Source organism: Sinocyclocheilus rhinocerous, unplaced genomic scaffold (genome assembly GCF_001515625.1).
Source record: "Sinocyclocheilus rhinocerous isolate Xijiao unplaced genomic scaffold, SAMN03320098_v1.1 scaffold1214, whole genome shotgun sequence".
NCBI lineage: Eukaryota > Metazoa > Chordata > Actinopteri > Cypriniformes > Cyprinidae > Sinocyclocheilus > Sinocyclocheilus rhinocerous.
In genome coordinates, this window is record NW_015627891.1 from 330363 (window position 1) to 353525 (window position 23163).

The 23163-nt window shown below is 37.2% G+C and overlaps 1 protein-coding gene across 1 annotated transcript in view; it reads right to left on the reverse strand.

Moving 5' to 3' along the window:
- LOC107736849 (nesprin-2-like) overlaps positions 1–23163 on the reverse strand; it is a 95711-nt gene that overhangs the window by 16521 nt on the left and 56027 nt on the right. The window contains 34 exon segments of the mRNA XM_016548209.1: positions 2222–2388; positions 2554–2712; positions 4379–4534; positions 5527–5652; positions 7584–7778; positions 8027–8258; positions 9027–9121; positions 9230–9377; positions 9474–9628; positions 9722–9835; positions 10092–10274; positions 10590–10785; positions 10867–10888; positions 10891–10966; positions 11717–11887; positions 11992–12138; positions 12287–12442; positions 12521–12697; positions 13605–13754; positions 14128–14613; positions 14837–14966; positions 15212–15429; positions 15536–15667; positions 15916–16089; positions 16287–16487; positions 17943–18062; positions 18436–18537; positions 18928–19134; positions 19220–19357; positions 19526–19639; positions 19777–19924; positions 20004–20107; positions 21018–21137; positions 21351–21515. Of these exon segments, the coding sequence (XP_016403695.1) occupies positions 2222–2388; positions 2554–2712; positions 4379–4534; positions 5527–5652; positions 7584–7778; positions 8027–8258; positions 9027–9121; positions 9230–9377; positions 9474–9628; positions 9722–9835; positions 10092–10274; positions 10590–10785; positions 10867–10888; positions 10891–10966; positions 11717–11887; positions 11992–12138; positions 12287–12442; positions 12521–12697; positions 13605–13754; positions 14128–14613; positions 14837–14966; positions 15212–15429; positions 15536–15667; positions 15916–16089; positions 16287–16487; positions 17943–18062; positions 18436–18537; positions 18928–19134; positions 19220–19357; positions 19526–19639; positions 19777–19924; positions 20004–20107; positions 21018–21137; positions 21351–21515 (5384 nt within the window).

Here is a 23163-nt window from a genome sequence, read left to right on the forward strand (position 1 = left end):
TTGTGCTGCTTCTTTGTGTGGAAACTGTGATATATTTCTTTCAGGATTCTTATATATATTTCTTTTCAGGATCTGAATAGAAAGTTCAAAAGAACAGTATTTATTTGATATTGTAATATTATAAATCTTAGTGAGCCCAAACTTAGTAAGTAATGGTAGTGTATAGAGTATATTAACATATCTCTTCAGATGGTCTAAATTCAAATGACAAATAATCTCTAAACACTTGATAGTGACAATGAAAACAGAGCGAAAGGCCGAGGCATGCTGGAGTCATGCTTGTGAACTTTGACCTCGAACACAGAGACCCCAGCATTCTCGACTAAAACACTCTCTTTATGTACACAAAGTGAATTTAAAGGAATAGCTCAACAAAATATATAATGGCCAGTCAGTTGGATCATTATCCCTGACAGGGTGATCTTGTATCATCCTGAAGGTGTTTATTTTTGGATAACAAACAGCTGACTGCATGCGTTTTGGTTAAACTCGTGCTCATGGAGTCTCAGTGATTGATGAAAAGGAATACTGACAGGTGTAAAGCTCCAGCTCAAGGTGACAGCCGACAAACAGACAGGTCTCGTGCCTGGTTACCCACTGATCCACAAAGCTACATTTAGTGTCAACAGGCACCTGCACAGCCAGTGTTAGCTCTAAAACCTTGACATTAGTGGCACAGAGCCAGTTAACATTTAAATCGCTTATAGACACTCAGGAATCTGCTCAGCTGGGAACTATGATAGAAATGTCTGTAGCAAGGCATAATTTGTCTGCACACCTGTTTGCAAAGCAGATTAAAACAAGTAAACATGCTACTAACACAATAAGGCGGCCAGTTTTTGAGACTCGGCTACCTACAGAATTTTAATTACTGTCAGTGTGAATGCCGAGATATTTGCTCGACTGCAGATGTGAAGCTCTAAAGCTCTACAGGTGAATTTATCTGCTGTGATGAGGTAAGAGGAATCTGCAGGTGAAGAGTGCAACATGCCACCAGCTTCTTTCCCTTATAACCTTCATAACCTCTTAAGAGGCTTGTTTAAGCAACACAATTACATTAAATGGCATTCCACCAGCTGATCTGTTTACTGTCGCAATGTTTCAGTTGTATTTTGAATTTTGAAATGTACAGTCTTAAAAATAAAGGTTCTTTACTGACATTAATGGTTCAAAGAAGAACTTTCAAAGTCCATGGAACTTTCCAGTGCACAAAAGGTTCTTTATAGTGGAAAAAGTTTCTTTAGATTATTGAAATGTGCCTTTTGTTAAAAAAATTATGTTTCGTTTCACTAAATTGTTCACTAAATGTTCTTTGGGGATCCGAAAATGGTTCTTCCATGCCATCGCTGTGAAAACCTTTATTTTTTAGAGTGCAGTTGAATGATAGATAAGGTCTAATCTCAATCTCTTTGAGTAATATGGAACATGATATAGGTCAGTCTGCTGTATGTTGCCTTAACATGAACAAATAATAAATATAGATGCTTTGAATGCACTTATCCCAGAGATCCAGAACCGAAGACCAGAGAAAATGCAGAAAAGAAAAGCAGACTTTAAGACAAGAAGTCAACAAGCTGGCCATCAATGTATCATGAAGCTACAGCCACCATCTGTCTAATCAAAGAGCTGTCAATCAAGCGAAGAGCAGGACAAACCAACCCCCTTCATACGCTCCACCGCCAGAGAAAATGCAGAAAAGAAAAGCAGACTTTAAGACAAGAAGTCAACAAGCTGGCCATCAACGTATCATGAAGCTACAGCCACCATCTGTCTAATCAGAGCTGTCAATCAAGCGAAGAGCAGGACAAACCAACCCCCTTCATACGCTCCACCCAGATAACACCCATCTGGACTGACTCCACGTGCACGTCTACATTTAAATCTCTCTCTCTTGCAGTTTCTGACTCAGTGGAGCTGATGTTTACGCTTCATTGATTGTGACAAACTGCACTTCCTGTCTGTTAAATAAAGTGTGGCTGAGATGAATTGGATCAATGTCAGATTAACATCACTGTGCCATGCATGCATCTTACAAAGTACTTTGCAGTTCATATCCCATGACCCAAATGCTTGTAAAAATCCAGCAAAGTTCTCAAGTAACATATGCATCACCGTTTTATGGTCACATTCTAGCAGCATTTATAATAAAGGAGTATTGTGTATTGCATCTGATTTAGTATATTTGACCATGACCATGCTCAGGGTTACTCTAAGGTCTTACCTGGCCTCAATGTGATCAAACAGATGCTGCCAGCGGTCGTTGATGTCCTTGATCTTGTCATTGATTTCTGTCTCTTTGGTCTTGTTGCTAGCAGTGATGAGTTGTTCACCCAGCTGTTTCAGATGTGTCTTATTCTCACTGAAGAGGTTGATCTCCTCCATACAGTCCTGAAGAGAGTGAATATTTGAGTGTAAGAGGGCAAGGAAAGTAATAATGATTAATATCTTGAGAGTCATACTCTTTTTGTTTGCTTGCTTACAAGATTAGGTGAAATATAGCAAGCAAATAAATGTGGAATAAACATTCGTTTTGCTAGAAGACCTTTGTCTCACCTTCTTGAGTTTCTCCACCATCTCCTCGATGCTCAGCTCAGCACTGTGTGCCACCTTGTTTTCCATCTGTGTCAGCCATTCACACAGCTCCCGATTCTTCTCATTAAAAATTATCCAGGCATTCAGCCGATCAGCAATCTCCTGCTTACGCAGAGAAACCTACAGAGAGAGAGAGAGAAAATACATAAGAGATATGGCAGCATAACTGCAGCTCACACAAAGACAGGGAATCTTACTAAACCTGTCAAAAAGATGTGCAGGTCATATTTCTCACCAAAATCAAAAGAAAAACACAATATGTTTTTCCCATTCTGACAATTAAGAATACAAGCAATTCTCAATACTATAATTTTGTAAATAAAAAAATTATAAAAATATAGTAGTATTAATTATGGAAGTCTCATTGTACTGCATTTATACTGATTTTTAAAAATAATGTATTACATCTATTTTTACTGTATTACAATAAAAAATACTGTATCACAGTAATGGAAATTAATAAAATCTAATGAATCAACACTGTGAATACAGGGAATTACAAAATAAAAAAAAACTAAACATTTAAATATGTGCATATTGTGGTAACAATTTCTGGGACAAATGTACTTAATTAAAATCATTACAATTATGTCAATCAATTAATACATTTTTTATGCAAAACAATTTATTTCCATATTTAAAGATCACTAGCCAAAACATCTTTATGAACTTTGTTACTCAAAAGTTTTAAAATCCAAACTAACTCAACAGCTGCCACATCACTCACACTCCGGTGTGTGACACACACACACTGGGAGTGATTTCCAAAACAAAGAGCTAAAGACTCCTGCTTCTATTCATTTCTGTGTGTCTTTTTTTCTGTGTCCTTCACTCTATACCATCTGCTCTCTCGTTCCACTGTCAAAGACCCCCACCCACCCCAAAACTCACACCAGACCCCCAAAACATGACCCCAGGAGACTCCAGCTGACTGATCCAGCACCATATTCATTAAAAACCGCAGCAAGACCTCATGCGAGTGATGCACAGGTTCAGAAAGCAAATCAATACATGGTCACCAGAACAACATACATCAAGGAACTTCACAGGAACAATGACTCCAGCTGAATCAATAAGAACTGATAAAAATTTTTAAAAAATCCTCACATCTGTTTCTTGGGTAGTGATGGTGTGCTAACATTGTATTTAAAATAGTTGGAATTCCTTTGAGCATGTCGTCTGTGTAGGTTTACTTAGCAGTAGCTGGAGACAAAACTGTCTCCAAAAGTTAAATATAACAAAACATCCCTTTGTGGACATCCAGGATGTTCTCAAAAGTAACATGTTTAATAAATCAATGGAGGAAAAAAAATGCATTAATATTTAATAATTTAGATAAATAATTTTAATAAAAATTAATTAATAAATAAGTTCTCTTTAAAGCATAGAGATTTAGTTTAGGTTAGGTTTTACTCAGTAGTAATTATAATTAACTTTAGAAAACAACAAAAAATTTCATGTCTTCATTTAGATATCTGTAGGTAAACATGTGTTTTAAAACGTTAAAAATGTTTCAAAAAAGCAGAAGTTGCTATGTATCTACACCTTAAACTACATTCATATAATACAGATTCATTCATTATATTTTGCTGTTAAATATTTATACTTCTCAGTTCTCACACACTAAGGTTTATCAGTCAGCTCAATGAATTAGAGCTGTCAATGTTTAGACACAAGATTCCTGCAGGCTTTATGTTTGCTCTGTTTTCTCCTATTTCATCAAAAAGTCTAAAGCATAAAATACAAAAGTCTCTGGTATGTCTAGGTAAAAATATTTGTGTCTTACTTTGAGGCAGAGCTCTTCCCACTGGCAGTGCAGATGGTCCACTTGCTCCTGCAGGAGGAGGACGTCATCGGTTAGGATGTACTGGGACAGGTCTGTCTTCATGGTGCTGAGCTCCGAAAGACTGACGGCCCAGTCCTCTAAACAATCCTGAACCTCCTGCATAACATAACACACCACCGTCACACACACTCACAGAAAACACTGCCACACATCCCAGCTCTGACTCACGCAATCTCTCTCTTTCACCCTCTGGCCCTGCGAGATTAAAGCCCACGGGACAAAGGGGGAGGGCAGGAGAGAGGGAGAGAGAGATTGAGGGAGGAGAATCACAGCTGAATAAGCCTATAGCAGGGAAGAAGGGAAATCCAAAGTGTCATGCAACACAAACAAAAGCTGTTATTAGTGATTTTAGCACAAGCAGCTAAAACTAACTTTCACCATTAGCTTTACTAAACCAAAAGTTAAATATAACAAAACATCCAGGATGTTCTCAAAAGTAACATGTTTAATAAATCAATGAATGAAAAAAAAACACTGGAGTCACTGGGGTTCCTCAGGGATCAGTTCTTGGACCCCTCCTCTTCTCAATATACACTACATCACTGGGTCCCATCATACAGGCACATGGCTTCTCCTACCATTGCTATACTGATGACACACAGCTCTATCTCTCATTTCAACCAGATGATCCTACGGTAGCTGCACAGATCTCAGGCTGCCTGGCGGACATCTCGGCATGGATGAAAAAATATCACCTACAGCTCAATCTCTTTCGACGCTACTTGACTTAAAAAATTTTTTTTGTCTTTCTCTTTATTTATTCCTTCCCTTTCTAGCTTGTACTGATTTAAACAATGCCTGAAACTTGGTATTGCGAGCACTTCTATGACTGTTTACCTCTTTAAGATGAATCGCTTTATGTATTCCCCAATTGTAAGTCGCTTTGGATAAAAGCGTCTGCAAAATGACTAAATGTAAATGTAAACACCACAACCGTTTAGGTGTTTTTTAAAATTACATTATTAAATTATGCTTTTGTTGAAAAAATGCTAAGTGAGTAATTCACTACTTATTACACTCACTGTACCAAGTCAGTCAACAGTACATGAAGTGGAGCAAATCAGTTCACCTCTTGGAGTTAAGTGTACCTTCACAAGGAGGCGTTCCTCTTCCATCTCCTCCTGCTGATCTGGGATCGACTGCTTCAGTCTGGCTTGTACCTCCTCCAGGCACTGGGCCTGATCAGCTAGCCTGGTCTCACAGGTCTCCCATTTCTGCAAAATAATTGTAAAAACATATGAACAGAGGCTGCTATAATGCTCTAACATGTTTTTGATTTAATATCTGATCTGAAAGCCTCTTTATATGGGGATGGACACGACTCAATAAATCATTAGTCAGGAAATTCAAAAATAATGCAGAGAAAACACAGAGAGCTTATGGCTATGTGAGGGTATAGAGGCTGCTATAATGCTCTAACATGTTTTTGATTTAATATCTGATCTGAAAGCCTCTTTATATGGGATGGACCCGACTCAATAAATCATTAGTCAGGAAATTCAAAAATAATGCAGAGAAAACACAGAGAGCTTATGGCTATGTGAGGGTAGATATGTACACACAAACATATGGACAGGTGTCCAGATGTCCACTGTGGAAGGTCAGTGTGCACTAAATCAGACCAATGTCCCGGCTCAGAGACAAATGAAAAGATAAGACACGACTAGGGGCAATGTAAACACACACACATCTACATGTTAATACTGTACACGCACGTCACATATACAGTATAATACAAGTAAAACCATATTATAATATGACATACTGCACAGAGGAAACTCCTGAGAATATGGCAAAATGTTTCAGTGCGCTGGCATTCATTTTATAAAGCGTTGCATGAGAAATAAAGACTGACAAAAATAAAGACTGTGAGAGAGAGACAGAAAGGCTGAGACAGACAGGGAGAGCTGTAAATCCCTAGACAGGCTTTACTATAAACCCTTTAGCACATGGCAAGTGCATGTACTCATGAACACACACACAAAGCCTATATTTTCTGTGTCTTCATATTATCTAAACTACAATCAAGGTCAACTATGAATGAGGGGCAGAGAAACAGACAAATAGACATATAGTGACAGACAAAGACAGACAGGCAGGCAGGCAGGCAGACAGACAGACAGACAGACAACAGGTAGGTAGATAGGTAGACAGACAGACAGATAGACCTGCATGTCAGGTCAGGAACACTGATATTAAAATGAATGTGCTTGTGGTTGTGTAGGAGTGTGTGCAAAGGTCTGAGCTGGATTAGTCCAGCTGTTGAATCAGAGGGAATGTAGGTCAAACTCAGCTGGACTCATTCCTGCACAAAACCAACATAATACAGTATCTCCTTATTCTTCGCACACAAACACAATCCATAATTTAGTGTTGCCCTGTATCATTCTAGAGTGGTTATCTATAATGGCAGACTTTATTCCTGGTGAAGTTTTAGACGTGTCCATACACGGACAGACAGTTGTTCTCTGGAGCAGCTCTGAATAGGTGTTCATAAGATTGACAATCCATAACCTGCTATTTCCTATCTAACCTGCTATTTCTTATCTAATCATAAAATCATATAAAATCATAAAAATTCCAAGGGCAAATTTCACTTAGCGGTAGCTGTTTTGTTATATAAACTTTACCCTCATAAATGCTGATATGTATAGTAGATAGGAATGATATCTGACATCTAGAACATACTTTCCTATTTGTTCATGATAACTGGATAAGGAAAAAAAAACAATTATAGCGATTTCACACACAATTATATATTTCTAGATGATAAAATGTTTTACAGATGAGTACTGAAAAATTGTAAATGTATAAATTGTCTACACATTTTTTTCTGGACATTTCCATGATTTTTTTTAACAATTTCTTTCCCAGGTTTAGATTAGAAGTCAGAATTTTCTAATATTTATAGGTTTCCATGATCATGGGAAAACCATTTTAGAAAAAAAAGTCTGATCACACAAACACACTCACATAGCTTTATGTGCTTCCCATGTGACCTTTGACATTCAACATAAGGATAAGGATAAAAATATCTGACATTACCATATAAGTCTACATTGTAAACGCAACAGCATGCCTATAGAACTAAGCAATAAAACACAAGAGTTAGTTAATTCAGAGGTCCCATTTCAATCCATCTTACCCTTATGATGTCAGATGTGAGAGTCTTTCTCTTTTCCAGCATGCACTGGCATTGCTCCCAGTCCTCCTGCAGGGCTGCCAGGTCTGTCTGCAGCTGCATCTGCGTCTGCGTGTCACTCACTGAGAACAGCTGCCTGCCTACCTCCATCACACACAGATATGCAGAGACTGACCTTTGAAACAATAGCTCTGTTCGCTTTACAGGGACAGAGAGAAAAAGAGAGAGAGGAGGGAGAGAGTAAAGGGTACAAACAAAAAAGAGAGAGGGAGAAATGGTGAAACAAACAAAAAAACAAAAACAAACAGACTCTTTTGTCACTAACAACGGCAAGCGAAGGTGTCAATATGAATAAATCTGATTCTTCTGATTCTGATATAAAGTACTTTGACTTACACAATATCTTCATCAATAATGACAGTGATATTTGAAAATCATCTTGTTACCTTCAGATCTTCCAGCAAGAGGCGCAACTGCAGGACACTACAGTGTGTGGGACCGGCAGGCGACAAGATTGTGTGTGTGAGTGTGAGGAGTTTGCAGAGTTTCTGCATTGTGTGTGTATAAAGGAGCCAGTGCTGTATAAGCCCTTCCACTAGAGCGCGCCGTTGAGATGCTCTCTGCACCGCTCCCTGCCAGTGCTCTCTCAGCTGTGCCAGTTTTAACAGGAAGTCACTCCTGAGGGCACAGGCAAAGTGGTTAGTAAAACTACAAATCTCATGTTGAATTCTAAATATAAAACTTCCAGGTATCAACTTAATATTTATAAAAGTAGGTCATTTTTTCATGACAAAGTGATAAAATACTATATTACACTACGGTTCAAAAGTTTGGGGTCAGTAAGAATTTTTTAATTTTTTTGAAAAAAGTCTCATACTCATTAATGCTGCATTTATTTGATCAAAAATACAGAAAAAACAGTAATATTGTGAAATATTATTATAATTTTAAACAACTCTTTTCTGTTTTAATATATTTTAAAATGTAATTTATTCCTGTGATGGCAAAGCTGTATTTTCAGCAGCCATTACTCCAGTCTTCAGTGTCACATGATCCTTCAGAAATCATTCTAATATGCTGATTTGGTGCTCAAGAAACATTTCTTACTGTTATCAACATTAAAAACTGTTGTGCTGCTTAATATATTTTTGTGGAAACCATAACACATCTTTTTCAGGATTCTTTGATGAATAGAAAGCTCAAAAGAACATTTATTTGAAATAAAAACAAATTTTAAACATAAATAAATGTCTTTACTGTCACTTTTGAGCTATTTAATGCATCCTTGTTGAATTAAAGTCCTGATTTCTTAAGAAAAAAACAAAAAAAAACTCACTGCCCCAACTTCTGAATCATATTGTATGTCACAAGGAACCATACAAAATCATATTAAATCCAAAACAGAGATTGAAAAAACCCCCCAAAAAACAAGTTGAGAATCGTCACCTGTCCTTCACATCTCCCTTCTGCAACAGGAGGAGAGATTCACTGATCACAGAGTGAAGAATCTGATGGCCTAAAGACAACTCAGCCTGAAAACACTAGAAGAGAAGGAGAGAAAAATATATTTTTGGGGGGGGGAGTCAGATTTTTTGGGTGGGATCTATGATCCATGTGTGTTGCATTTGTGGGTGTGTCGACTGTTGTACCTGGTGTGTTCGTTGTTGTTCTCTTAGTTCAGGGTAAGTTGATGCAATTTCTACAGCCAAACTGTCCTCCATGCGCTGTAGGAAAGCCAGCCAGCTCTCACATCTCTGCTCAAAGCTCTGCTGCAGGAGAGAGGCTGCCTGCAACTCACTAAACACACAATATACACATAAACATGTAATATGCTGAGTATTGAATCTGATATTAGTGTCTTTCTCAGGTGATCGGATCATAAGTGCTGGTCACCTGCATTTCTCCTGAGCATGTGCGGAGGCCTGTGCCCACTTCCTGTTGAGGTGCTGCAGCCTCTGTGTCATGGGGTCACTGAGGGTCAGCCTGTAGCTGAGAGTGTTTAGTAGATCCAGACCAGGAGAGAGAGAACTGACCTCCATCAGACCCGACTGTTGACAAGAAAATATAGAAACCATTAATACTGGACATCTCTTCAATAAAATGATGTCAATGAGTTATGCATGTGTATGTTTTTTTATTACCTGAGATATATCTGTGAGTTCACTGTCCATCCTTTGCTTGCTTTCCCACTGCTGTAATTGTGTTTCGAGGGACTGGAATGACCTTTCAAATTCTTGAAATTGCTCAAGATCCTCCTGAACAGACACACATATTGTGAATTAAAGGAAGAGTCAAAAATTCTGTCAGCATTTACTCTGACTTGACTTATAGAGTACTATTCTGATACTTGGTGCTATTATTGTGGGGGTTTTTGTCCTTTTTGGAACTTGACAGAGCATGGACATATTATGCAGAAAAACAACAACAGATGTTTTTTTTTATTGAAATGAGTAATACTTCAAACACTTCCATGCTTATTAAAGCACAGAGGCTAATGTGTGTAAGTCTTACCTGCATGTGTTCAATTCTTCCTTTCAGAGTTTGTTCTAACTGCAGGTAACCTCGTGTTAACAAACGGCATTCTGATCGGATGAAAACTGCATCCTCATCATCCATCTGTTCAATCAGATCCTTAGACACTTCAAGCATTTCATTCACATCAGTCTGTAGAGTCTCTGAGCATTTCTGTAATACCTAAAAGAAGGAAATAAGACAATAACACAGTCTGTCACATATACTATAATGCAGTCCAAAAGTCTTTTGTACTCATTCTTAATACTTTTATTCATTCTTAATACTTTATATTATATAATATAACATAATATAATATAATATTATATTATATTATATTATATTATATAATATTATATTACATTATTAAATCATAACTATTCTGGTTTTAAAAAATCCCAGATTTTCAGTGTGGTCTGAAACTTTTTGGACCCCACTTTAGTTTGTGTATTTAAATGGATGGTTATCTGTGGTTATCTGTCTTTGCATTGTACTCACAGTCTTCAGCTCTGCAATGCTGTGTGTGAGTTGTTTATTGTCAGGGGGTGTTTTGGTATGCGTGTTGAGCTGCTCTTTGAGATGTTGGAGCTGCTCTGAACAGGAGCGTCTCACATCAGAGTATTTCTGCCACACCTTCAGAAGACTGTGTGATCTCTGCAAGGCCTCTGTGACCTTTTCCTTCACCTCTGACCACCTAGAGGGTGATACAAAGTATATTAGCTCGAACATTTACATGCACATTCACATTGTTTTGCTGGTATGTGGGAAGTCTAACCTTGCTTTTTCTTTTTCTAGATTCCACCAATAAGAATTGCTGTTGTCTTGGTAAGATCCTCCCACTGGCTGTCAATCTCCTTTGCCTCTGCTTTTAAGACCTGCAAACAATAATTTGTGAATACAGAATACATCATAATAAGTATCTCTCTCAAGCCAAAGGTTTACTCTTAAATTAACAAATTTGACAAAATTCCCAAAAAAACAAACAAAAAAAAATCTCTAATGCAATCATATATGTTATCACATATCTAAATACACTGAACAAAATTATAAACGCAACACTTTTGTTTTTGCCCCCATTTTTCATGAGCTGAACTCAAAGATCTAAGACTTTTTCTATGTACACAAAAGGCCTCTTTCTCTCAAATATTGTTCACAAATCTGTCTAAATCTGTGTTAGTGAGCACTTCTCCTTTGCCAAGATAATCCATCCACCTCACAGGTGAGGCATATCAAGATGCTGATTAGACAACATGATTATTGCACAGGTGTGCCTTAGACTGGCCACAATAAAAGGCCACTCTAAAATGTGAGCCTAAGGCACACCTGTGCAATAATAATGCTGTCTAATCAGCATCTTGATATGCCACACCTGTGAGGTGGATGGATTATCTCGGCAAAGGAGAAGTGCTCACTAACACAGATTTAGACAGATTTGTGAACAATATTTGAGACAAATAGGCCTTTTGTGTACATAGAAAAAGTCTTAGATCTTTGAGTTCAGCTCATGAAAAATGGGGGCAAAAACAAAAGTGTTGCGTTTATAATTTTGTTCAGTATATAATAACATATTTCATACTGTGACCAATCAGAAACAGCTTGGGGAAAAAAACAGTGATTGATAGCACCTGTAGCTTATCAATGTTGTTCTGGAGGGCAGAGAGGGAGGGCAGAGGGGCGTGGCAGTACTCCAGTGATTGGCAGATCCTCATTGTGTTTACAATTGCCTGACTCCTCCCACTTTCAAACTGAGCCCACACCTTACACAGCTCTTTCAAGGTATTCCCAAGGACTGTACTCTAGAAAATGAACATTTATTATTAAATTCCTAATTAAACACACTCAAGAGTGTTTATAAATATTTGTTGGTTTTGTTTTAATCCACAGGACCATGTCTCCATACCTGTTGAGAGAGGTCAGTCAAAGATTGTGAAAGATTGTGAGCTTTTGAGAGGAAGTCTTTATCCCTGTCTTCTTCATCAGTGGTAAGTCTCCTCTTCCTCAACTCAGCAAGTTCTGAGAATTTAGACTTCAACTTTTCCCCCAGCTCCTGAGAATGAAAGAATGACAAGTAAACTTCCTCTAAAATGTAATATAAATAAATTCCAATAAATAAAAAAAAAGCTTTTTGAAAGCTTTTAAAGTAGGTGAGCATTAACATAATCAGTTACCACAACCAGAAAATATCAGCCACTCACTTCACAATCCTTCAGGCTCCTCTCAGCAAATGAGCGACTGATGGGTCTTTCAGCCAGTCGCATCCATTGTTTTTGACCTTTGACCCAGCGCTGCAGGATTTGTAGTTTGCTATCTCGCTCTGCACATATCCTCACCTGATCTTCAGCATGTTGGATCTGAAAAACACAGTACACACTATGTTAATCTGTATTGGTTTCTGGAATAATAATAAATAATAATAATAAACTACTCACCTGTGTGTTCAGGTGAGCCTGTAGAGTTTTCCAGCGCAGATTGACGTGTCCCAGATTTTCAGCAAATGCAGTGTGTTTGTACCTGCTGGTGTGAGAGTCAAAACTGACCTGCTTCAGCTCACACTGATTAATAAAGTCAACAGACATCTGCTGACATGCCATCTCTCTCTTCATCCCCTAGACAGAAAGAGAATAAGAGAGATAAATCCAAAAGAAAGTTGCTGAAAGTTAAAACTACTTCCCCTCAGTAAATTCAATAAAATAGATAGTGAAAGAAAAGGTTAATTGCTCTTGTTTAATGCACTCTCTCTCTCTCTCTCTCTCTCTATATAAATCCAAAAGAAAGTTGCTGAAAGTTAAAACTACTTCCCCTCAGTAAATTCAATAAAATAGATAGTGAGAGAAAAGGTTAATTGCTCTTGTTTAATGCACTCTCTCTCTCTCTCTCTCTCTCTATATATATATACAGTATATATATTGTATTTGCTGAATGTTACTTTCTAAGTTTTACTTTGCACTTCACTTACAAAGCACAAACTGAAATTGAATGAGAAAAGAAAGAAAGAGTTAATTACACTTGCACATTTTTATTTCAGTTATTTTCATTCCGTTTTCATTTTGTTCTTTATCTAAGCTAAGTGTACTCTGCATTATATTTTATTACTTTATTTAACTGTATTTTATTTCAGTATTGTTTTCTTTGTACAACTCTTTTTTATGGCAAACACTTTGGCAATACAAATGTATGTTTTTAATGCTAATAAACCACAATAAATTGAAAATTCAATGAAAGGAAAATAAATATTTTTGTTTAATTATTACAAGATTCGTAATGTCTTCCTTTTTGTTATATTTGTACTTTATATTATTTATTTTACTATAACGGAGTATATTACTTGCAGATTTTAGTTACTTTTATAATAATTTCATTCACATACATTTGCTGATTATTGATTTCTTTACCATTTGTTATTTTTAAAAGAAAAATAATGTTATTTTGCACTGATGTTTAATCAAAGATAATTATTTTATTTGCTAATTATCGTTTTTAATTGATAGAGAGGTTAAAAAGTGAGCAAGGTACCTGATATGTTCTGAGCAGGTGTGTGAACACTGCAGCAGTACAGGTGTTGTGACCCTCTCGTTCAGCCGCCTGTAACCTGCTCTCAGCCCCTGTAATCCAGCCACACACATCAGCCAGCAGTCCTTCAGGAGATAGGCTCTCCACCACACTCTGAGAGAGAGAAAGAGAACACAGAATGGGAATAAAGACAGATGAAAGTGATAGACAGAGGTGGAGAGAATAGAGAAGAAAGAAAACAGTGGAGCCGGGTTAGGGGTGACACATGTAATCAAAGAAGAAAAAGGGGATGAGAACAAGAAAGAGAGACCAGATAATGGATAGTAAAAAGGACAGACTCTATTACTCAAAGATTTCATCAACTTCTGAGTAATACAGGAAATCATGCCTGGATGGCTGCCTGACCTCCATGATAACTTTTTATACATGATGTTCTCCCTCAGAGAGACAAAGCTCCAAACTGAAGAACATGAAACTGACAGGTCTTTCTTTCCAACTATCCAGGGAGCAGTTAGTAATGATGTACCTGATGCAGTCCCTGTTGGATGGCAGGAATGAGTGTCTGTATCTCCACCCAGTCTTGTTCCACTTGAGACAGCTGGGACTGCAGAGTCAGGAGAACTGGGGACAGAACCATCTCTTGTTTTACAGATAAATCAAATGCAGATGCGGTTGGATCCTCAAAGACAGCACCTTCATTTGTGATGTTTGCATCTGATCCTTCTGTTATAGAAAGGGTTTCTTCTGAGGAGATGTTTTGAATAGAAGAAACATTGGTTTCTGAAGGAAGGGTGATATCTACAGATGTGCAGTTGCTAGTTTCACTTGGCTGTAGGTCTTCAGAGGTTGTTGTATTTCCAGAGGGAGTGGAAGATCTTGGAGCACTGGTGGTTCTGCTGATCTTCTGTGTCTCAGTGTTCTGCTCTCTTTCACTGAGCAACAGGATCAAAGATCCAGAACTGATCACTGATGCCTTCAGGGCCGATTTCACCTCTAGCTCCTTCACAAACACCTGCGTCAAAAACATCACAGTTACAAAAATGTCCTAATATAACCAGTGTTGTCATCATTAAAACTAAACCTATTCAAATTATTGTTCATTAATTGTAATAAATATGTATTTAACATGCATAAAAGAAGGTTTTATGTAGTTATAGTCATCAAGTTTTTAATCATCTTATTGTTCAAAATAATATAAACTAAAAATGAATGATTAGAATCACTGGTTGACTAACTGTGAAGTGCTGAAAATGGGAGAGGGTGTCCACTTCCTGTTCAGCTGTGGTCATGTGATCTCTCCATGTATGTAGGCATTCTCTGGCTCGTCCCATCCACTCATTCAAAGCCTCTGAATCGCTTTGGTACCTGGAAAAAAGTGTAGTGGTAATTCTTTATATTTTTCCTCTGTACGTTTCCATCTCTCAGTGTTTCTACACAACTCTCCCTTATTAAACATAATTTAAGTGAGTACATAAGACTGAAAATATTGTGATTTTAAAACTCAGACTGAGATAGAATAAAATTATGCATATTGTGTAAAGAAATGGCAAGAATTGTTTCAGAGTGAAAAATCTGGCTGGCTTAATTTTACCCACATCATTCATTTTTACCTGTTCCAAAGCTTCTTAAGATGGAGAGTGGAGTGTAGCCCTTGCTCCAACTTCCTCTGAAGTGCAGCCAATCGCTGCTCCAGTCTGGCTGTAGACACACCCAATATGTATATAGGAGAACCTATTTCACTACTAGAAATCTGCTCCTGCTGTCTGCAGCCCTCATCCAGAACCAGACTGATCCGAGCTCTGTTCTGCTCCAGAACTGCCAACACACTCTATCACAGACAACAAGTGGAGATCAGGGATCTTCAAATATTGCTGCATTCTTATTTAAAGGTATATATGTGTGTCAGTTCACTATATATAAGTTTAAACCATTACATGATGGACAGAAATATTCTTGCTGAGCTGCTCCTCAGTTTGGTCCTGCAGAGGTGTTACTGGAACTTGAGTCTCTAGCCTCTGCAGAAGTGTTTCTAACCAGGAATGATTTTCATCCCACTTAGTGCAAACCTGAAATACATCAAAGTCCTTATCAAGGGCAGAGGAGTATTAACTAAAAATATAATAAAAGCTGCTGTTGGTCATTCAGTCTACCAGTTCTTTTATTCATGCACCCATCAATCCCATTTGTTTGTTCTTTTATTTATACATCAATCTCTTTTCCATTCTTGTATCTTCTTGGTTGATGCAGCTTTCCATACAGAAAAACTGTAATAAGTGTCATTCCACATGATTTCTTGATTCCCTCACTCTCGTACCTGCAGTGATGTGTGCAGCACTGTGCCGACAGCCTGAGCCTGCTGCAGGACACTGGATACTTCACTTTCCACCTCCGACACTTCAGTCTCCCAGCCAGAGGAGGCGCTGTCTGGCATCCGCACACTCAGTTGCTGCAATCTCCTCAGGTGGGCACCCAGAGACAGGAAAAACACCTGTAGATTTACAAAGTTAGAGAGGTGAATGAGAGATTGCAGGACCTGTGCTATAATGTGCATGATTCATGTGTGATATAATGTGTGTGTGTGTGTTTTTTTTTATGTATTTGTGTAGCTGATTTACTTATTTGTTTTCAGGGCTTTATGTGTGTGTGCATTTAGTTAGGGTGTTTGAAGGTGTGTGATATGTTTACCGTGTGTGTGTTGAGGTGTGTCTGTAGTTGTGCTGGATTCCTGAGCTCCAGCTGAGAGGTGCAGGTGAGTTTCTCTCTTCCAATAGTCAGGAGCATCTGCAGACCCTTCAGGATTTTTTCACTCATCTTCTGCTCATCTAGACTCCACTGCACAACTCCACAGCGCTGCTCTAGATCACTCCAAACACTGTCCAATACTGCCTACAGAGAGTGTATTTTACAATTTACAGCAGCCATTACTCCAGTCTTCAGTGTCACATGATCCTTCAGAAATCATTCTCACATGCTGGTGCTCAAGAAACATTTCTTATAATTATCAAGTGGGCTGCTTAATATTTTGTAATGGCACTAATAAATGGCACTTTGATCAATTTACAGTTTTTCTCACATTTTTCGAAACAGTCTTAACATTCTCTAAACTGTAAACGCAATTGTCACAACTGTTTTCTGGAACATCAGAACACTATTGAATGTCTGCAAAATGTTGTAACTCACCCAAAACATTTAATTCATGCTTCAAAACCTAGTTATTGTGTCAGTGACTTGGGCAATGCCACCAAAGTCATAGTGTGAGCCAAGATGTTTAGATGTTTTTTTTCGGAATCCGAATCAAAATGAGCTTTATTCGCCAAGTGTGTGCAAACACACAAGGAATTTTTTTAGGTTTTTTTTGCAAATTTTATTTCATTTCTTGTTATATGAAATTTTTTTTTTGAGCTGACATTGAGCACTGAGCATTTTAGTTACAAATTTCAACAGTAGATAAAAAATGTATTGGAAACGTCAATACTGTAGTACACAAAAAGAAAATGAACATTTTTATTTATACAGTACATTTATTTTTGTAGATATGTGTTACCTGTAAACTGAAAACTCTCAGTAATTTTCTGCCCCTTTGCAACCCTAATGGCAAGCCATTTGCCAACTTAGCAGACATTACAACCATTCCATGTCAGATATTTATGGAATATAAACGCATGTCTGACAGATTTTGATAATTGAATGGATAATTTTGCATGTGATGGCTCACACAATGAAAGAATGTTTTGTAGTTGTAAAGAGTTTGACAATTTCATTGAGAATAAACTCATCAGTTTTGATCAACAAGTCATATGTATTTAGTTATTGTGCAAACTGAAGACAATCGTACTTACTCATTTGCACACGTGCCAAAACATATGCAATTTGCCTAAATCAATAAGAAATTGAAATCTGATGTGAACAAGAAACTAATTGTTCAGACATCTGAACTTTTTGTTTTGAGAAAAAAAAAAATCTTATTCAAGAATTGAGCCAGAGCAATTGAGAAAAACTGTAATGTGTCCTTGCTGAATAAGGAAAAAAAACTTTTGAAAGGTACTGTATATTTCATTATATTGTGTAAAAAAATTATATAAGTGGCATTGCAATTATTAATATCAGGTAATGTATATATTGTTTGTATTGTAACATGTTAATAATTATTAAATTAATAAATAATAAGTTTGTAATAAGTTTTAAAAACTACACTTACAGCATTTGCTTTACATAACTGACATTTTTGTCAGTAATTCTATTTTAATTCTACTTAAGTCATCTACTGTCAATTTAGATTTCAATTTCAATTGTGTCTCATGCTGGCTACCAGGAATTGGAATTTGAAAGGCACACCCATACCTCCAGTGTGCTGATCTGCTGTGTGAGGGACAAGGGCTGATCTCGACTCTCTGTCTCTTCTCTAAGTTCAGCCAGCTCTCTCTCGCTCTGCTCCACTTCCTGTTTCCATCCAGTGATGGCCTTCACATGGAATCACAGGTAGAGAAAAAGTCAAAATCTCAGACTTCAAGTGCAATTAAGACCTAATAGGAAGAACATAACATATCTGCACTCCTGAAATGATGCTTGTCCAATCAAATGAGTGGATCAGAACTAATAAGAAAAACTAAAGTACGACTGTCTCTCGTGCAAGAAACCCTGACTAGCATTATTATCTTCAGGGGAAAAATTTAAATGCTACAAAATTGTAGAAACTTATAAAATGCATATAAATAAGTCAGCAAATGTACAATGAAGACATCAGCATTTTTTTCTTGCAGAAATGTAGAACAGTGTTACTTCTCCAGTAGCGTGAGGTGTTACAGGCAGTGTTATTGACAGGCTCGTGTCTTACCTGCAGCTGTGTGTGAAGGTCATGGTGGGATTCTCCGTTAGTTGTAGGGTGAAGGATTGACGTGTTAGTTAGTACCGAGTCATGCAGGTCTTTCACTCTCTTCTGAAGGTTTGACACACATGGAAATATTACAATTGAGTCATACTTTACAAAAAAGGTCAAAATAAGAGTACAAATAAATAAGACCTTAAATACTTCTAGCTCATCTTAAATGAAGAGGTAGAATTATGGGATAAAACATGAGACTGAAAAGAACATTATGTCTGACATTATGACGACACAAGACTTTTCATAACAAACAAGTGTGACAGTTATGAAGGCGAGATATCTGAAGGTTTGTGGTGTTAAAACCTGCAAAAATTTAACTGCTGCTGACACATAACACTGTAAACACATAAGCATCAATTTTCTGAACCATTTAGTGTGTCTAGTAACCTAAACTGCAGGAGAATTTTTAAGTGACTGTTGGTAATAAGCAGATAAAAGTCTGACCTGCAGCTGAGTCGTGTGTTTTATTCGTTCCTGTAGCTGCTCCTGTTTATCAGCGAGAGTCTTTTGAATGTCACATACACGCTGCATCAGCAGGTCAAAACAAGTGGAGGTCTCTGATATCGCTGAACCCGAACCTAACAGCTTTATGACCTCTGACCCCTGGGAGGTCAATATGGCACCCAAGGAGGTCAGCTCTGCAGATAAACCCTATAAATCAGAGTAGAAATGAGGAGTAATGAAGGGACAGACAGATGGTCTGATGGATTGATGGACAGACAGACAGACCAATGACCTGTAGCTGTTGTAGTTGGTTTAGTATGTCAGTGTTTGAGGTTGCTGGTTGATACATGAGAGTTTGTGTGAGCGAGCTGAGATTGAGATCCACTCCACTCAACACCTCAAACAGACCTTCATCCAGAGACTGATGATCCTGCACACAGACACACAGACAGATCAGTTAAATATAATTCTGTAATATCCGGGTTGGACAATATTGAGAGTGTGTACTCTGATCTTGAAGAGAGAGTGTACGTTATTCTATCTGTTTAAAGTGTTATAAACAGTAACCCTGTGTGGTATGTGTGTTTGTTATTGACACCTGAGTATCTGCTGACTTCTGCAGTTCTTTAAGTTGTGAGATGTTGGATTGAATCTCCTGCAGACAGAGAGAAACAGCAGCTCCACTCCACAAACAGACAGATGGAGCGAGGATCTGTTCACACACACAAATACGTTAGATTGCTTAAATATAAATAACTAACACATTAAAATAACTACACATTAAACACTAGGGGTAGAAACTTCAAATAAACATTTGAAAAAAATAAAAAGAATCTGAAGTGTTCAGACCTCAGATGGATCCTGATCTTTATCTCCATCTTGATCTTGCTCGGTCTCTGCTGTCTTGACCAATCTGCTGCAGAGGTGTGTCCACTTCCTGTGGACTGATAACTCTACTTCCTGTCTCTTGTCTTCATTCTCTTTTGCTGGCGAGGGGCTGCAGACAATCAGGGAGTGTTATATGGTTACAAAGTGTAAGCATATATTTGTACTAATAGGGGTGTGTATTTAGATACCCTGCATGTTCGTCTGCACTCTGGCTGTGTGCTCGAGTTCTGCTGCCTTGAATTGCGATAGCTTTAGTTAGATCCCTCTGTTCATTCAAACCATGCTCCAGTTCCTTAAACAGAGAAAAAAAGATCGTGAGAGAGCAATGATAATGATGGACCAATATGACATGTTATAGTCTTAGAAGCATTAGAATAGGTTAAAAATCAGTAGTGTTTTGTAATTTAAGCCTAATTTTCCAGCAGAAGTGTATGAAAATATAGCTGTCATGGAGTTACATAGTACCTTTATAATATCCTCTTTTTTTGCTAATTAAAAACCTAGTACATTATTATTATTATTTTAATTTAATTTCATTTTAACTTGAAATGTGAAATAAAAAATATACACTACTTCAAAAGTTTGGGGTTCAGTAGGACTTATTTGAAAAGAAATTCATAATTTTATTCAGCAAGGATGCATTAAACAGATCAAAAGTGTCAGTATAATGTTACAAAAGATTTCTATTCAAATAAATGCTGCTCTTTTGTACTTTCTATTTATCAAAGAATCCTAAATGTATAACGGTTTCCTCAAAATATTAAGCAGACCTTTTATAATAAGAATAAATGAGTTCTTGGGCAACAAATCAGCATATTAGAATGATTTCTTATGTGACACTGAAGACTGGAGTAATGGCTGCTGAAAATTCAGCTTTGCCAACAAAAGAATAAATTACATTTTAAAATATATTAAAATAAAAAAAACTATTTTAAATTGTAAAAATATTTCACAATATTACAGTTTTAGCTGAATTTTACTGTATTTTTGATCAAATACAAGCAGCCATTAAACAAACCTTACCAACCACCCAAAATAAAATCTGCGTTAATGGTAGAGTAAGTGGAAATATTGTCAGGGCAAGAAAAAAATCTAATCCCACTATAGGCTAGTAAAAAAAAAACCCTGGAGAGACAAATTTTTTCAAAAAAGGTGTTAGAAAAACTAATATTTTAAAGTGTGTGAATAAATGTGTGTGTTACCCTTTGTTGTTGAAGGCTGCTCTGTCTGAACAGTTTGGTTTTGGAAGAACTCAACATTTCCTGGACACTGCTGCTGCGTATCATCCTGGCCCGCAGGGGCCGCTGACGCTCAACATGCACCTGCAGACACACAGAGACAGAAAATAACACAGAATTGGCAAATGTGAAAATCAGCCGCAATTAGCATGCTAATGATCAATTTCTGTCATCACATGCAATCTGTTCATTAAGTTCCTCATTACACCTGAGTTACGCTGTCCCCAACATAAAAAAACAGACATTTTTGATTGGTATCAGACTAAATTTTGGTTATATTAGTGGATGTGTGTGTACCTGATCTTCGCCGTGTCTCTCTTGCAGCTGTAATTGGACAGTAACCAGTCTGTTCTTCAGCAGCTGGAGTTTGGTGTTGAGCGATTCAGCCTCATGTTGCTCCTGTTCCTTTAATCCACACACAGGAAGACTGGAGATCTTCCCTTCAATTTCCACCAGGATTGTCTAGATGGATGCAAAACAATACATTTTCAAATCAACACACACTCAAACTAAATTCTAAATCACTCTAACACAACCAATACACTCATACTGACAACAAGAAGTTACAAAAAAACACCTATTAAGGCTGAGGTTCACAATAGAGAAAATACAATCAATCAAAAGTAATAAACACCACAAAGATCAGAGTCCACCTTAGAGTATGAACTAGCAGGGCTCAAAGGCAGGTGACAGGTGTTTAATGCACCATTTGACACATTTTACACAACGCTTGCTCTTAGAAAAATAAATATGAACAAAAATATCATTAATAATCCAACACACAGACTTTAGATTGGGATCGATCAGTGTCTGTCCACCTGTACATCCTGCAGCAAACACTGAGCACATAGAGCACATCATTTGTCATAAAAAAATCTATTTTGAGAATATGTGTCTCAGTGTTTTTGTGTCTTAGGAAAAGAAGCCAATGATCATCAAAACTGTTTGGTACCAACATTCTTCAAAATATCTTATTTTGTGTTCCACAGAAGAAAGTAAGTTATGCAGGCTATTATGGAAGCCTGTTTCCATCACGGAATAAAAAGTTAAAAAGGTAATTGTGACTTCAGTCATTTTTCTTGTAATTCTGAGTTTATACGTCACAAATCAAACTTTTTTTCCACGCAATTTTGTATATATAAGCTCGCAATTCTGAGAAAAAAAGTCAGAATTACGATATGAACTTTATTACTCGCAATTCCAAGTTTACAATTCTGACTTTTCCCCCTGAATTCTGAGTTTGCAGTTTACACTTCACAATTCTGAGTTTATATCTCGCAATTCTGATTATTTTTCGGAGAATTTGGAGAAAAAAGTCTGAATTGTGAGATAAAAAGTCACAATTACTTTTTATATTTTTTTAATTCCTTGGTGGAAACCAACTTCCATAGGTTTTAAACGACATGAGGTTGAGAAAATGATCACAAAATTGTAATTTTTGGGTGAACTATCCCTTTAACACGTTCTTGACCAGAATCAAATGTATACAAATGATCAGATATATTTTTCTACAGGCTGATTGATTCCTGCATACGATGGCTGTTGGTGTGTTCAAGTGGTAGTTATAACAGTTTACCAGGTCACTGTGCTGGGACTCTGGGATCTCTGAATCTTTGATGAAGGAGTCGGGTTACACACACACACACACACGCACACACACACACACACACACACACAAGTAAGTGTACTGCATATCTGGTTCAACCACTTTAAAATGATGTCAAATGTCTAAATATAAAGAATAAATGGTGCACATCATATCCTGTTGCCCATTTCTTGTCAGACAGAAAGTAAATTTGCATGTCCAAAGTCTAGCATGACCACACCTTTAGTCTGGTAGAAGCTAGCAAACCTTGCTAATGTCACATTAATATTAGCTCTAACTGCATTACTGAGACACATGACCACCTCCAAACAGCACAACGAGACTGAAAGTTCAATGGCAAACTCTATAAATGAGAGGAGCATAAACATCTGTATAAGTTTTAGTTTTTAAGACACACTGAAAAAGATTTGACAGGCTAAATTATTTCATTTAAAAGGAAAACTTATAAGGAACAGGTAGAAAAAAAAATATTGCATCAGTACTTGACAGATAAGCAAGATTTAT